Source organism: Oncorhynchus masou, chromosome 15, assembly GCF_036934945.1.
Source record: "Oncorhynchus masou masou isolate Uvic2021 chromosome 15, UVic_Omas_1.1, whole genome shotgun sequence".
Classification (NCBI taxonomy): Eukaryota; Metazoa; Chordata; class Actinopteri; order Salmoniformes; family Salmonidae; genus Oncorhynchus; species Oncorhynchus masou.
The window spans coordinates 65,305,216-65,321,134 of record NC_088226.1 but is presented as its reverse complement, the minus strand read 5'-3'; the positions used below and the strand labels follow the sequence as shown (position 1 = coordinate 65,321,134).

General features: G+C 46.1%; 1 protein-coding gene across 6 annotated transcripts in view; it reads right to left on the bottom strand.

The window, feature by feature from the left end:
• Positions 1 to 15,919, bottom strand: part of LOC135556674 (transcription factor SOX-6-like) — a 186,052-nt gene that overhangs the window by 77,811 nt on the left and 92,322 nt on the right. For 5 of the 6 annotated variants that reach the window (XM_064990054.1, XM_064990053.1, XM_064990052.1 and 2 more), the window contains one exon: positions 2,306 to 2,395. The exons of the other annotated variant lie outside the window; for it this stretch is intronic. In XM_064990054.1, the coding sequence (XP_064846126.1) occupies positions 2,306 to 2,395 (90 nt within the window). The remainder of the gene's footprint in view (positions 1 to 2,305; positions 2,396 to 15,919) is intronic. 6 annotated transcript variants of the gene reach the window in all.

Genomic DNA, 15,919 nt, shown 5'->3' with positions numbered 1-15,919 from the left:
GGGGTGTGGGTGTGCGTTCGTGCGTGCGTGCCCATGGTTGGTATGGGTAGGAGGTAAAGACAGTCATCTCTGAAAGTCAGCTTTCATACAATATACAGCCTCACAGCCAATCCTAAAAGCATGTATAGAACTGTATAGATGTTAACCACACTAAATCACTTGTTGATTCATCATTCAACAAGCTGTAGGTCTTAGTGCATTTAAGCCTCTTAGTTTGCATGCTAATGAAGCAGTAGACCTAAGCAGTAGACTAACGGATGAGGCTTTTTCTCTCTCTCTCTCTCTCTCTCTCTCTCTCTCTCTCTCTCTCTCTCTCTCTCTCTCTCTCTCTCTCTCTCTCTCTCTCTCTCTCTCTCTCTCTCTCTCTCTCTCTCACTCTCTCTCTCTCTCTCTCTCTGTGTGTGTGTGTGTGTGTGTGTGTGTGTGTGTGTGTGTGTGTGTGTGTGTGTGTGTGTGTGTGTGTGTGTGTGTGTGTGTGTGTGTGTGTGTGTGTGTGTGTGTGTGTGTGTGTGTGTGTAAAAGCATAATTGATGTGATATTCAAGTGTTCAACCCCTAAACTAGATCCAGCTAAAACATGTCTGTGAGTGATTCTATGTAACCGTCCTCCACCTGTGTCTATTCACAAGCTAGTCCCAATGGGAGTTTGAATTGAATACAACACACTGAAATCAGTTAGCTTTCCTAACTACAAATTCGGATTTGCTTACTTTGCACATAAGAGCATTTACCCCACCGCATGTATAGTTTTGTCAAAGTTACTGCTGAGGAATACACACATTAGAAAGTGGAATGAGTTTTCATACATACATTCAATCAAAGTTATAATTTCAACCTGGACATGAAAAGAATGCTTACACAAGTATTCAGACCCTTTACTCAGTATTTTGTTGAAGCGCCTTTGGCAGCGATTACAGACGCTACAAGCTTGTCACACCTGTATTTGGGAAGTTTCTTCCATTCTTCTCTGTAGATCTTCTCAAGCTCTGTCAGGTTGGATGGGGAGTGTCGCTGCACAGCTATTTTCAGGTCTCTCCAGAGACGTTCAATTGTGTTCAAGTCTAGGCTCTGGCTGGGCCACTCAAGGACATTCAGAGTCTTGTCCTAAAGCCACTCCTGCGTTGTCTTGGCTGTATGCTTAGGCTCGTTGTCCTGTTGGAAGGTGAACATACACCCCAGTCTGAGATCCTGAGCACTCTGGAGCAGGTTTTCATCAAGGATCTCTCTATACTTTGCATCATTCATCTTTCCTTCGATCCTGACTGCTCTCCCAGTCTCTGCCACTGAAAAACATCCACACAGCATGATGATGCTGCCACCTCCATGCTTCACCGTAGGGATGTTGCCAGGTTTCCTCTAGACGTGACACCTGGCATTCAGGCCAAAGAGTTCTATATTGGTTTCATCAGACCAGATAATCTTGTTTCTCATGGTCTGAGAGTCCATTAGGTGCCTTTTGGAAAACTCCAAGTGGGCTGCTGTGCCTTTTACTGAGGAGTGGCTTCCGTTTGGCCACTCTACTATAAAGGCCTGATTGGTGGAGTGCTGCAGAGATGGTTGTCCTCCTGGAAGGTTCTCCCATCTCCACAGAGGAATTCTAGAGCTCTGTCAGAGTGACCATGGGGTTCTTGGTCAACTCCCTGACCAAGGCCCTTCTCCCTCGATTGCTCAGTTTGGCCAGGCGGACAGCTCTAGGAAGAGTCTTGGTAGTTCCAAACTTCTTCCATTTAAGAATGATGGAGGCCACTGCTTCTTTGGGGCCTTCGATGCTGCACAAACATTTTGCTACTCTTCCACCAGATCTGTGCCTCGACACAATCCTCTCTCAGAGCTCTACAGACAATGCATTCGACCTCATGGCTTGGTTTTTGCTCTGACATGCACTGTCAACTGTGGGACCTTATATAGACAGGTGTGTGCCTTTCCAAATCAGGTCCAATCAATTGAATTTACCACAGGTGGACGCCAATCAAGTTGTAGAAACATCTCAAGGATGATCAATGGAAACAGGATGCACCTGAGCTCAATTTCGAGTCTCATAGAAAAGGGTCTGAATACTTGTTTTAGAAATATATAAATTAGCTAACTTTTCAAATAAAATAAAAGTAGTTAACTTCATCATTATGGGGCATTATGTGTAGATTGATGAGGAAGTTTTTTATTTAATATATTCTATAATAATGCTGTAACATTAAACGAAAATGTGGAAAAAGTCAAGGGGTCTGAATACTTTCCAAATGCAGTGTTACTACAAGAGAGTGGGGGATACCCCATGAATAACGGCCATCTTTGATGCAAAGTCTCACCTTTGACCTCTCCTAGGAGCTTGCTGGCATTCAGTCTTTCCATCCTGTCTTTCCAATCTTTAGACAGAAGTCTTTCCATACAGGTCGACTCTACAGGAGGAGAGAGGAGGAGAGCAACACACAAGATAGTATCCTGGTTCTGTCAATCAAGGTACATGTTATTGGCTAAGCAGAATGCGATGGAAACCACTCCACTAAATCTCTCAATGGGTATCTTTAGATTATCTGAATATTATGTTCAGCATTCAGCTCTATGCCCCCAGTGTGTATGAGAGAGAGAGATACCGGAGACGTCAAGCAGTCAAGATGGCATTCTTCTCTTCCAGTATGGAAACCCCCCAAAGGGATTTTCTAGATAAAAAAATGGTTAAGTGGACAATGGCTCATCTGTGGGACTAGATCCTAACAAAAGGACAAGTATTCATAAGCACATGGGCATTTGAATGGCTTAATTTTTGGTTTGGGAGGTCTGCGCATAGGCTATTGTGGTCATGAGGCTCTCAAAAGGATTGAATACAACTAACTTGGAGTGTGTCCCAAATGGCACCCTATCCCCTATGTAGTGCACTACTTTTAACCAAAGTAATGCACTACCTTTAACCAAAGTAATGCACTATGTATGAGATCCAGCCCATAAGAAACAAAATGTAAATGCTTACAAAAGAGGCGAACTTCAAAACATATTTCAAATTCCAAAAGGCCTTTCCCACCCTGTGTACTCAAAACATGGAAGTCCAATTCCTAATAACAAGATGCAATTTTGCTGTCAAAATCCCCTGTAATTTGTTGATAATTTGTCTTCTCAACCTGAAAGGACGCCTAGCTTGACATATACTGTATATATTTGGTAGACTATTTACAACCAAGGGAATAGTGTCTTTCTCCCACTATGAGAGCTAAACATACAGTCTGTTAGGCCTCACATAAAACACAATTAGAGGGAGGATTTATAGACGCACTTAGGGAAAGAAAATACAACCTGTATCTCTACTCTACGTCTGTGCTTTGGCGCTGTACGAGGGAAACGTGGGTGTCTGTGTGTGTGTGGGGGGTTTATACGATTTATACCCCCCCATGCTGATGAACATCTGAAGAGAGAAGGAGGAAGAAGGGAGAGCGAGACGCAGGAGGATGGAGAGGAGAAGAGAGGAGTAAATGAGGATAGAGAGGAGAAGAGAGGAGTAAAGGAGAATGGGAGGAGTAAATGAGGATGGAGAGGAGAAGAGAGGAGTAAATGAGGATGGAGAGGAGAAGAGAGGAGTAAATGAGGATGGAGAAGAGAAGAGAGGAGTAAAGGAGGATGGAGAGGAGAAGAGAGGAGTAAAGGAGAATGGAGAGGAGAAGAGAGGAGTAAAGGAGGATGGAGAGGAGTAAAGGAGAATGGGAGGAGTAAATGAGGATGGAGAGGAGAAGAGAGGAGTAAATGAGGATGGAGAGGAGAAGAGAGGAGTAAATGAGGATGGAGAGGAGAAGAGAGGAGTACATGAGGATGGAGAGGAGAAGAGAGGAGTAAATGAGGATGAGAGGAGAAGAGAGGAGTAAATGAGGATGAGAGGAGAAGAGAGGAGTAAAGGAGGATGGGAGGAGTAAATGAGGATGGAGAGGAGAAGAGAGGAGTAAATGAGGATGGAGAGGGGAAGAGAGGAGTAAAGGATGATGAGATGTGTTTTACCCTAGATGGGTCTCTATCTCTCCCTCCTTTCTTAACCCTACAGAGTGAGGATCAAGTGATGTTTAGATTGGGGAATGGATAAAAATACCACACTGTCCACACCTTCCCAAAGTAGAGGAGCTATTCAGGTGATGAACGACTTGCGAACAAAGTCCAGAGAAGGGGAGAGAGGGAGAAGGGGAGCGAGAGGGAAAGAGGGAGAAGGGGAGAGAGAGTGAGAGAGAGGGAGAAGAGGAGAGAGGGAGAAGGGGCGAGAGGGAGAGAGATAGAAGGGGAGAGAGAGGGGGAAGGGAGAGAAGAGGACAGAGAGGGAGGGAAAATGAGAGGGGGAGAGAGAAGGGGAGAGAGAGGGAGAGGGAGAGAAGAGGAGAGGGAGGGAGAATGGGAGAGAGTGGGAGAAGGGTAGAGAGAGAGCGAGAGAGAGAGGGAGGGAGAGAAGGAGAGAAGGAGAATGGGAGAGGGGGAGAGGGAGAGGGAGAGGGAGAGGGGAGGGAGAAGGGGAGAGGGAGAGAAGGAGAGAGAAAGGGAAGGGGAGAGAGAGAGGGAGAAGGGGAGAGAGTGAGGGAGAAGGGGAGAGAGAGAGGGAGAAGGGAAAAGAGAGAGGGAGAAGGGGAGAGAGAGAGGGAGAAGGGGAGAGAGAGGGAAGGAGAGAGAGAGGGAGTAGGGGAAAATAGAATGAAGAAGGAAGAAACGGAGGGTGATGAAGAGGAAGAGAAGAAGGGAGGAGGAAGAAGAAGAGATAGGAGATGAGTGGGGGAGGAGGAAGAAAATAGGGAGGAGAAGAGGAAAAAGAGGAGGACCAGGAAGAGGAGATTGAGGCGGGAAGAAAGTCCCAAAGTGCTTCTATTTTTCTCATACACACACACACACACACACACACAGACACACAGACCCCAACACACACAGGCAGAGCTGTCATTGTAAATTTGTTGGGCCCGCCAAGTATCAGAGATTGTGCTTGGTGTAAACAGACTTTTTATCACCTGGCTGTCTCAGCGTTGTGCCAAAAGCAAGTGTTTATGGTGTTTAACAGAAAGCACAGACGTGTGATGATGTGCAGCAGGCAAGCATCAACAGTCCTGGAGGGAGGACACTGCCAGGAGCTTAGAGCCAGCCTTCACTGCCTACAGCAGCCATGAGATCACCACTTGTAGAGAGGAGAGATATCATCCTTGTCTTTCTCTTGCTCCATCTCTCACACACACACCTGGTAGCAAGCACGCAACACACAGCAAACACACACCAACAGTTGACCTAAACACTGATTTAAGGATGTGTGTGTGTGTGTGTGTGTGTGTGTGTGTGTGTGTGTGTGTGTGTGTGTGTGTGTGTGTGTGTGTGTGTGTGTGTGTGTGTGCGTGTGCGTGTGCGTGTGCGTGTGCGTGTGTGTGTGTGTGCTAAAGAATGGATCTCTCCTTTCCTCTCTGGCCTGACTCCTGGTGTTTGGGCATACAGTATGTTGAGTTGTATGCTTTCACTCTGACATAAATCCTCTGTCCAGTTGTTCTCTCTCTCCCTCTCCAACTGCACTATTGGGTACTGACCCCCTCCCACATCTAAATAAAGTATAGTGTATGTTTCTGACACCCTTCTGCAATAGAAGTGGGGCAACAGTAGCTGGAGTAGCTGGGCCAACAGTAGCTGGGGCAACAGTAGCTGGACCAACAGTAGCTGGGGCAACAGTAGCTGGGGCAACAGTAGCTGGGCCAACAGTAGCTGGGGAAACAGTAGCTGGGGCAACAGTAGCTGGGCCAACAGTAGCTGGGGAAACAGTAGCTGGGGCAACAGTAGCTGGACCAACAGTAGCTGGGGAAACAGTAGCTGGACCAACAGCAACTGGGGCAACAGTAGCTGGACCAACAGTAGCTGGACCAACAGTAGCTGGGGCAACAGTAGCTGGACCAACAGTAGCTGGACCAACAGCAACTGGGGCAACAGTAGCTGGACCAACAGTAGCTGGACCAACAGCAACTGGGGCAACAGTAGCTGGGGCAACAGTAGCTGGGGCAACAGTAGCTGGACCAACAGTAGCTGGGGCAACAGTAGCTGGACCAACAGCAACTGGGGCAACAGTAGCTGGGCCAACAGTAGCTGGGGCAACAGTAGCTGGACCAACAGTAGCTGGGGAAACAGTAGCTGGGGCAACAGTAGCTGGACCAACTGTAGCTGGACCAACAGTAGCTGGGGAAACAGTAGCTGGGGACAGCAGCTGGGGCAACAGTAGCTGGACCAACAGTAGCTGGGGCAACAGTAGCTGGACCAACAGTAGCTGGACCAACAGTAGCTGGACCAACAGCAACTGGGGCAACAGTAGCTGGGCCAACAGTAGCTGGGGCAACAGTAGCTGGACCAACAGTAGCTGGGGCAACAGTAGCTGGACCAACAGTAGCTGGGGCAACAGTAGCTGGGGCAACAGTAGCTGAGGCAACAGTAGCTGGACCAACAGTAGCTGGGGCAACAGTAGCTGGGGCAACTAGTAGCTGGGCCAACAGTAGCTGGGCCAACAGTAGCTGGACCAACAGTAGCTGGGGCAACAGTAGCTGGGGAAACAGTAGCTGGGCCAACAGTAGCTGGGCCAACAGTAGCTGGGGCAACAGTAGCTGGGGAAAACAGTAGCTGGGGCAACAGTAGCTGGGAAAAACAGTAGCTGGACCAACAGTAGCTGTCGTTGTCATTTTATTTCTCTACTCAGTCCATTTGATGTAGTAGGGGAGGAGAGTTGATTTGGCTGGTGGATCCTGACAGCTCTCTAGTTAGGTGTCAGTGCTCTAGGCATCATGCATTAACCATGGTGAGGAGAACATGTGCGAACACACACACATGAACACATGAACAAACAAACATACACAGTCGCACACACACAGTCGCACACACACACGCACACACGCACACTCGCACACACGCACACGCACACTCGCACACTCGCACACTCGCACACACGCACACACGCACACACACACACTCACACACTCACACACACTCACACACTCACTCACACACACACACACTCACACACACACTCACACACACACTCACACACACACACACACACACACTCACACACTCACTCACACACACACACACTCACACACACACTCACACACTCGCACACTCTCACACACTCACACACTCACACACTCACACACTCACACACTCACACACACACTCACACACTCACACACACACACACACACACACACACACACACACACACACACACACACACACACACACACACACACACACACTCACACACTCACACACTCACACACTCACACACACACTCACACACTCACACACTCACACACTCACACACTCACACACACACACACACGAGCGCGCGCCAGCTAGCCAGCTAGCCAAAGCTAAATGCTGTAAAACCATTAGAGGCCCAAGTCAGATGTGTGTTGTGTGTGTTAGCACGGTGTCCATTACTGAGACACTATTTTCATCTGTCAGATGACACCTGCTCTGCATCTCGCTTTTGTTGGATCTAGCGGCCATGGGCTCCAGGGTGACATTTCCCCTAGGTACAGATCTAGGATCTGCCAACCTTACCCGATCTTACCCTTAACTATTAGTGGGGTAAATGCAAAATTGACCCAAGATCAGCATCTTGGTGCAACATAATCCTGGCCACGGTTGGAGAATGCCTGCAAGCAGCTATTTTACAGAGGGTGGATGGGGGCTGGCTGAAGGGTGTTGTAGCATACTAGTCTCGCTGTACTACCTAGTCAACTGATCAACCATTGACCCGCAAGCTTCCAACTTTCTGCCTCAAATTTACCAACACGTCTCCTGCTCCACTAGGGGCAGTAAAACTGTAGACCACTTTTATTTTAGTCACAGAAATGCATACAAGGCCCTACCTCATCCTCCCTTTGGCAAATCTGACCACTATTCTCCTGCTTCTTGTTTACAAACAAAAGCTCAAACAGGAAGTACCAGTGATGTGCTCAATACGTAAGTGGTCTGACGAAGTAGATGCAAGGCTACAAGACTGCTCTGCTGGTACAGACAGGGATATGTTCTGAGATTTTGTTAGATAGCATTGAGGAGTTTACCACATCAGACACAAGCTTCATCAATAACTGCACAGATGATGTCGTCCCCACAGTGACTATACGAATGTATACAAACCAAAAAACATGGTTCACAGGCAATATCCATGCTGGGATAAAGGCTAGCAATACTGCTTTCAAGGAAAGGGACACAGAGCTTACAAGAAAGCCTGCTATGACCTCCGACGAGGCATCAAACATGCAAAAGGACCATTTTGGAGGACGGCTCCAACGCTTGCAGACTATAACGTATTACAAAAGGAAACCCAGCCGTGCCCAGCGATGCAGAAATCCCAAACGCCTATTTTTCTTTTCATTATATTTTTTAAATTCTGCATCATTGTGAAGGGCTTGTAAACAAGCAATTCAAGGTAAGTATAAACCCATTGTAATTGGTGCATTTGTCAAATACAATTATATTTTAAATTCAAAACCGTTGGATTGGTGTATGAAGGGAAGAGAAGACGCCAAGAATTTTACAGAAGGGTAAGAAGTGTAAAAGGGTAAACTTGTAGATGTATAGAGACTCGTAGAAGGGTAGAAGTGTAGAGAAGGGTAAACTTGTAGATGCATAGAGACTCGTAGAAGGGTAGAAGTGTGGAGAAGGGTCAACTTGTAGATGTATAGAGACTCGTAGAAGTGTAGAGAAGGGTAGACATGTAGATGTATAGAGACTTGTAGAAGTGTAGAGAAGGGTAGACATGTAGATGTATAGAGACTCATAGAAGGGTAGAAGTGTAGAGAAAGGTAGACATGTAGATGTATAGAGACTCGTAGAAGGGTAGAAGTGTAGAGAAGGGTAAACTTGTAGATGTATAGAGACTCGTAGAAGGGTAGAGAAGGGTAAACTTGTAGATGTACAGAGACTCGTAGAAGGGTAGAAGTGTAAAAGGGTAAACTTGTAGATGTATAGAGACTCGTAGAAGGGTAGAGAAGGGTAGACATGTAGATGTATAGAGACTCGTAGAAGGGTAGAAGTGTAAAAGGGTAAACTTGTAGATGTATAGAGACTCGTAGAAGGGTAGAGAAGGGTAGACATGTAGATGTATAGAGACTCGTAGAAGGGTAGAAGTGTAAAAGGGTAAACTTGTAGATGTATAGAGACTCGTAGAAGGGTAGAGAAGGGTAAACTTGTAGATGTATAGAGACTCGTAGAAGGGTAGAAGTGTAAAAGGGTAAACTTGTAGATGTATAGAGACTCGTAGAAGGGCTGAAGTGTAGAGAAGGTTAAACTTGTAGATGTATAGAGACTCGTAGAAGGGTAGAAGTGTAAAAGGGTAAACTTGTAGATGTATAGAGACTCGTAGAAGGGTAGAGAAGGGTAGACATGTAGATGTATAGAGACTCGTAGAAGGGTAGAAGTGTAAAAGGGTAAACTTGTAGATGTATAGAGACTCGTAGAAGGGCTGAAGAGTAGAGAAGGTTAACCTTGTAGATGTATAGAGACTCGTAGAATGGTAGAAGTGTAAAAGGGTAAACTTGTAGATGTATAGAGACTCGTAGAAGGGTAGAGAAGGGTAAACTTGTAGATGTATAGAGACTGGTAGAAGGGTAGAGAAGGGTAAACTTGTAGATGTATAGAGACTCGTTGAAGGGCTGAAGTGTAGAGAAGGTTAAACTTGTAGATGTATAGAGACTCGTAGAAGGGTAGAAGTGTAAAAGGGTAAACTTGTAGATGTATAGAGACTCGTAGAAGGGTAGAAGTGTAGAGAAGGGTCAACTTGTAGATGTATAGAGACTCGTAGAAGGGTATAAGTGTAGAGAAGGGTAAACTTGTAGATGTATAGAGACTCGTAGAAGGGTAGAACTGTAAAAGGGTAAACTTGTAGATGTATAGAGACTCGTAGAAGGGTAGAGAAGGGTAGACATGTAGATGTATAGAGACTCGTAGAAGGGTAGAGAAGGGTAGACATGTAGATGTATAGAGACTCGTAGAATGGTAGAAGGGTAGAGAAGGGTAGACATGTAGATGTATAGAGACTCGTAGAAGGGTAGAGAAGGGTAGACATGTAGATGTATAGAGACTCGTAGAATGGTAGAAGGGTAGAGAAGGGTAGACATGTAGATGTATAGAGACTCGTAGAAGGGTAAAAGTGTAAAAGGGTAAACTTGTAGATGTATAGAGACTCTTAGAAGGGTAGAAGTGTAAAAGGGTAAACTTGTAGATGTATAGAGACTCGTAGAAGGGTAGAGAAGGGTAGACATGTAGATGTATAGAGACTCGTAGAATGGTAGAAGGGTAGAGAAGGGTAGACATGTAGATGTATAGAGACTCGTAGAAGGGTAGAAGTGTAGAGAAGGGTAAACTTGTAGATGTATAGAGACTCGTAGAAGGGTAGAAGTGTAGAGAAGGGTAAATGTGTAGATGTATAGAGACTCGTAGAAGGGTATAAGTGTAGAGAAGGGTAAACTTGTAGATGTATAGAGACTCGTAGAAGGGTAGAAGTGTAAAAGGGCAAACTTGCAGATGTATAGAGACTCGTAGAAGGGTAGAAGTGTAGAGAAGGGTAAACGTGTAGATGTATAGAGACTCGTAGAAGGGTAGAAGTGTAAAAGGGTAAACTTGTAGATGTATAGAGACTCGTAGAAGGGTAGAAGTGTAGAGAAGGGTAAACGTGTAGATGTATAGAGACTTGTAGAAGGGTATAAGTGTAGAGAAGGGTAAACTTGTAGATGTATAGAGACTCGTAGAAGGGTAGAAGTGTAAAAGGGTAAACGTGCAGATGTATAGAGACTCGTAGAAGGGTAGAAGTGTAGAGAAGGGTAAACTTGTAGATGTATAGAGACTCGTAGAAGGGTAGAAGTGTAGAGAAGGGTAGACATGTAGATGTATAGAGACTTGTAGAAGGGTAGAGAAGGGTAGACATGTAGATGTATAGAGACTTGTAGAAGGGTAGAAGTGTAGAGAAGGGTCAACTTGTAGATGTATAGAGACTTGTAGAAGGGTAGAAGTGTAGAGAAGGGTAAACTTGTAAATGTATAGAGACTCGTAGAAGGGTAGAAGTGTAGAGAAGGGTAAACTTGTAGATGTATAGAGACTCGTAGAAGGGTAGAAGTGTAGAGAATGGTAACCTTGTGTAAGTGTAGAAAGGTAGAAGTGTAGAGAAGGTTAGACATGTAGATGTATAGAGACTCGTAGAAGGGTAGAAGTGTAGAGAATGGTACACTTGTAGATGTATAGAGAGTCGTAGAAGGGTAGAAGTGTAGAGAAGGGTAAACTTGTAGATGTATAGAGACTCGTAGAAGGGTAGAAGTGTAGAGAAGGGTAGAAGTGTAGGGAACAGAAGGGTAGAAGTGTAGAGAAGGGTAGAAGTGTAGGGAACAGAAGGGTAGAAGTGTAGAGAAGGGTAGAAGTGTAGAGAAGGGTAAACTTGTAGATGTATAGAGACTCGTAGAAGGGTAGAAGTGTAGAGAAGGGTAGAAGTGTAGGGAACAGAAGGGTAGAAGTGTAGAGAAGGGTAGAAGTGTAGAGAAGGGTAGAAGTGTAGGGAACAGAAGGGTAGACAGAGAGAAATGGGAAAAAATGGTTGCTGTGCTACATTGGCAGTTGCAGATAGAAACGTATAGTATAGAGCTGACATTAGTCCTTAGTCTACGTGACATAGGCATATCAGTTATAATACTGTACAGTACATTACTCTATGAATGTTCTGTAACTTTGAACCCCACTGAATGAACATCATCCTTTTCTGCGTAGACCTCAGTTAATTGTTATAGTCATGGGGTTGTGTAGTGTTGCACAATTAAGTACAAAGAAACTTAACACTAAGCTTTAAACCGTGGGTTTAGATTCACTCTCGACTTGCTTATTTCACCTGACATCTCCCAATGCAAATACAGACAGTACAATTCAAGGAAAGAGAACATCTCACCGTCATCTTTCAGAATAGATCACATCTCCGAACCCCTTCAATATGCATGCGGGTTCAAGTCCTTTAGCTTCCGTTTCCACTTTAGTTGGGACTTGAGGAAACCCTATAGAGTCTCGCCACCCCCAATGCCATGTGAGGCAGAGATACAATAGAAGTGTTGTTGTGGGAGGCCATAGGGCAACAGGGATTTGGGGTGGTGGTGGTTCAGTTCACAGGTGGTAAAAGGGTGTTGGGGTGGGTGGTTGGGTTCACAGGCGGTAGGAGAGGTGGGGGGATTCAACAACTGAGTGCAGCACAGTGTTACTGATGTAAACACGAACAAATAGGAGCCCACCAGAACAGAACAGCACAGAGAGAGAAAAGCCCACCAGAACAGAACAGCACAGAGAGAGAATAGCCCACCAGAGCAGAACAGCACAGAGAGAGAATAGTCCACCAGAACAGAACAGCACAGAGAGAGAAAAGCCCACCAGAACAGAACAGCACATAGAGAGAAAAGCCCACCAGAACAGAACAGCACAGAGAGAGAAAAGCCCACCAGAACAGAACAGCACAGAGAGAGAATAGCCCACCAGAACAGAACAGCACAGAGAGAGAATAGCCCACCAGAACAGAACAGCACAGAGAGAGAATAGCCCACCAGAACAGAACAGCACAGAGAGAGAAAAGCCCACCAGAACAGAACAGCACAGAGAGAGAATAGCCCACCAGAACAGAACAGCACAGAGAGAGAATAGCCCACCAGAACAGAACAGCACAGAGAGAGAAAAGCCCACCAGAACAGAACAGCACAGAGAGAGAATAGCCCACCAGAACAGAACAGCACAGAGAGAGAATAGCCCACCAGAACAGAACAGCACAGAGAGAGAATAGCCCACCAGAACAGAACAGCACAGAGAGAGAATAGCCCACCAGAACAGAACAGCACAGAGAGAGAAAAGCCCACCAGAACAGAACAGCACAGAGAGAGAATAGCCCACCAGAACAGAACAGCACAGAGAGAGAATAGCCCACCAGAACAGAACAGCACAGAGAGAGAATAGCCCACCAGAACAGAACAGCACAGAGAGAGAATAGCCCACCAGAACAGAACAGCACAGAGAGAGAATAGCCCACCAGAACAGAACAGCACAGAGAGAGAATAGCCGACCAGAACAGAACAGAGAGAGAATAGTCCACCAGAACAGAACAGCACAGAGAGAGAATAGTCCACCAGAACAGAACAGCACAGAGAAAGAATAGCCCACCAGCACAGAACAGCACATAGAGAGAAAAGCCCACCAGAACAGAACAGCACAGATAGAGAATAGTCCACCAGAACAGAACAGCACAGAGAGGGAATAGCCCACCAGAACAGAACAGCACAGAGAGAGAATAGCCCACCAGAACAGAAGAGCACAGGGAGAGAATAGCCCACCAGAACAGAACAGCACAGAGAGGGAATAGCCCACCAGAACAGAACAGCACAGAGAGAGAATAGCCCACCAGAACAGAACAGCACAGAGAGAGAATAGCCGACCAGAACAGCACAGAGAGGGAATAGCCCACCAGAACAGAAAAGCACAGAGAGAGAATAGCCCACCAGAACAGCACAGAGAGAAAAGCCCACAAGTACAGCACAGAGAGACAATAGCCCACCAGTACAGCACAGAGAGACAATAGCCCCCCAGAACAGAGACATTAGCCCACCAGTACAGCACAGAGAGACAATAGCCCACCAGTACAGCACAGAGAGACAATAGCCCACCAGTACAGCACAGAGAGACAATAGCCCACCAGTACAGAACAGAGAGACAATAGCCCACCAGTACAGCACAGAGAGACAATAGCCCACCAGTACAGCACAGAGAGACAATAGCCCACCAGTACAGCACAGAGAGACAATAGCCCACCAGTACAGCACAGAGAGACAATAGCCCACCAGTACAGAACAGAGAGACAATAGCCCCCCAGAACAGAGACATTAGTCCACCAGTACAGCACAGAGACACAATAGCCCACCAGTACAGAACAGAGAGAATAGACCCCAGAACAGAACAGAGGGAATATACCCCAGAACAGAACAGAGAGAATAGACCCCAGAACAGAACAGAGAGAATAGACCCCAGAACAGAACAGAGAGAATAGACCCCAGAACAGAACAGAGAGAATAGACCCCAGAACAGAACAGAGAGAATAGACCCCAGAACAGAACAGAGAGAATAGACCCCAGAACAGAACAGAGGGAATATACCCCAGAACAGAACAGAGAGAATAGACCCCAGAACAGAACAGAGAGAATAGACCCCAGAACAGAACAGAGAAAATAGACCCCAGAACAGAACAGAGAGAATAGACCCCAGAACAGAACAGAGAGAATAGACCCCAGAACAGAACAGAGAGAATAGACCCCAGAACAGAACAGAGGGAATATACCCCAGAACAGAACAGAGAGAATAGACCCCAGAACAGAACAGAGAAAATAGACCCCAGAACAGAACAGAGAGAACAGACCCCAGAACAGAACAGAGAGAATAGACCCCAGAACAGAACAGAGAGAATAGACCCCAGAACAGAACAGAGAGAATAGCCCCCAGAACAGAACAGAGAGAATAGACCCCAGAACAGAACAGAGAGAATAGACCCCAGAACAGAACAGAGAGAATAGACCCCAGAACAGAACAGAGAGAATAGACCCCAGAACAGAACAGAGAGAATAGACCCCAGAACAGAACAGAGAGAATAGACCCCAGAACAGAACAGAGAGAATAGCCCCCAGAACAGAACAGAGAGAATAGACCCCAGAACAGAACAGAGAGAATAGACCCCAGAACAGAACAGAGAGAATAGACCCCAGAACAGAACAGAGAGAATAGCCCCCAGAACAGAACAGAGAGAACAGCCCACAAGAACAGAACAGCACACAAGCAGCTGGCTTGTTCTGTAATCTGTAAGTGGATCATCAAACCCTCTCACAGCTCCTGTCACAGTCTCCTGCTTTCAAAACTACATTTGAACCACTTACATTGTGTATTTTATGCCACACACTGGGGCCTGCTACTCTTTTAAATCACGGCTACAAAATGTATTCGGTAAATAAACATTAACATTTGTTTGAAAAGAGAAAAACATGTTTGGTGTATTTGAGGGAGTTGTGATCTAGTCTAGCTGGTACTACAGGGAGGTGTGTTCATGTGTGTGGACTGAAGGGGATACCATATACTCGTTTGGCCAACTGCCAAGCCATGGAATAGGCTACTGGGCATCCCATGTGGCTTGATGTAATTAAGTCCCTCTGTCACAAATCATTACAGCAGAGATCCCTATTCATGACAGGGGAAGACAGGGAACCAGACCACAAGACCACCAAACAGAGAGGTGGAGGAGGCTGGGGGATGTTCAGTCACACTTGTAAAGTACACACACTCAAATGTACACACGCACGCACGCACGCACGCATGCACGTACACACACACACACACACACACACACACACACACACACAATCACTCAAGCAGCCAGTCCTATAGGGAAAGGCAAACAGACTGGCAATGCCAGGCCTCGATTCAAATAGTCAGTTTAATTAGCCTCTAGGCTTAACCCTATTCTCATCTGTACCATGTTGACCACTGTACCTCTACCCACAGTACCACTGCTATCACCTCCCTGCACCCAGTAAAGACCGACACACACAAACGCACATGTACGCTCACACAAGCACGTTAACATACGAGCGCACACACAAAAGTCCCTTACCGATTAGAATGGGATATGTCACATACTGTGGGTTCCACAAAGGCAGAGTGTGATTATATCATGACATTTAAACAAATCACCTCAGAAAGGTAGGCTAACTGCAAAAGTCGGTCCCCTCCAAAGTGACTCCAGCACCCAAACAGTGCGCTGTGCCCTCGTGCCATTAGATGAATGGAAAGAGACAACTGTTACAAAACACCAACAAGTTTTGCCGATTGTCATTGGGTCTACAAATCAAATCAAACCTTATTTGTCACATGCGCCGAGTACAAGT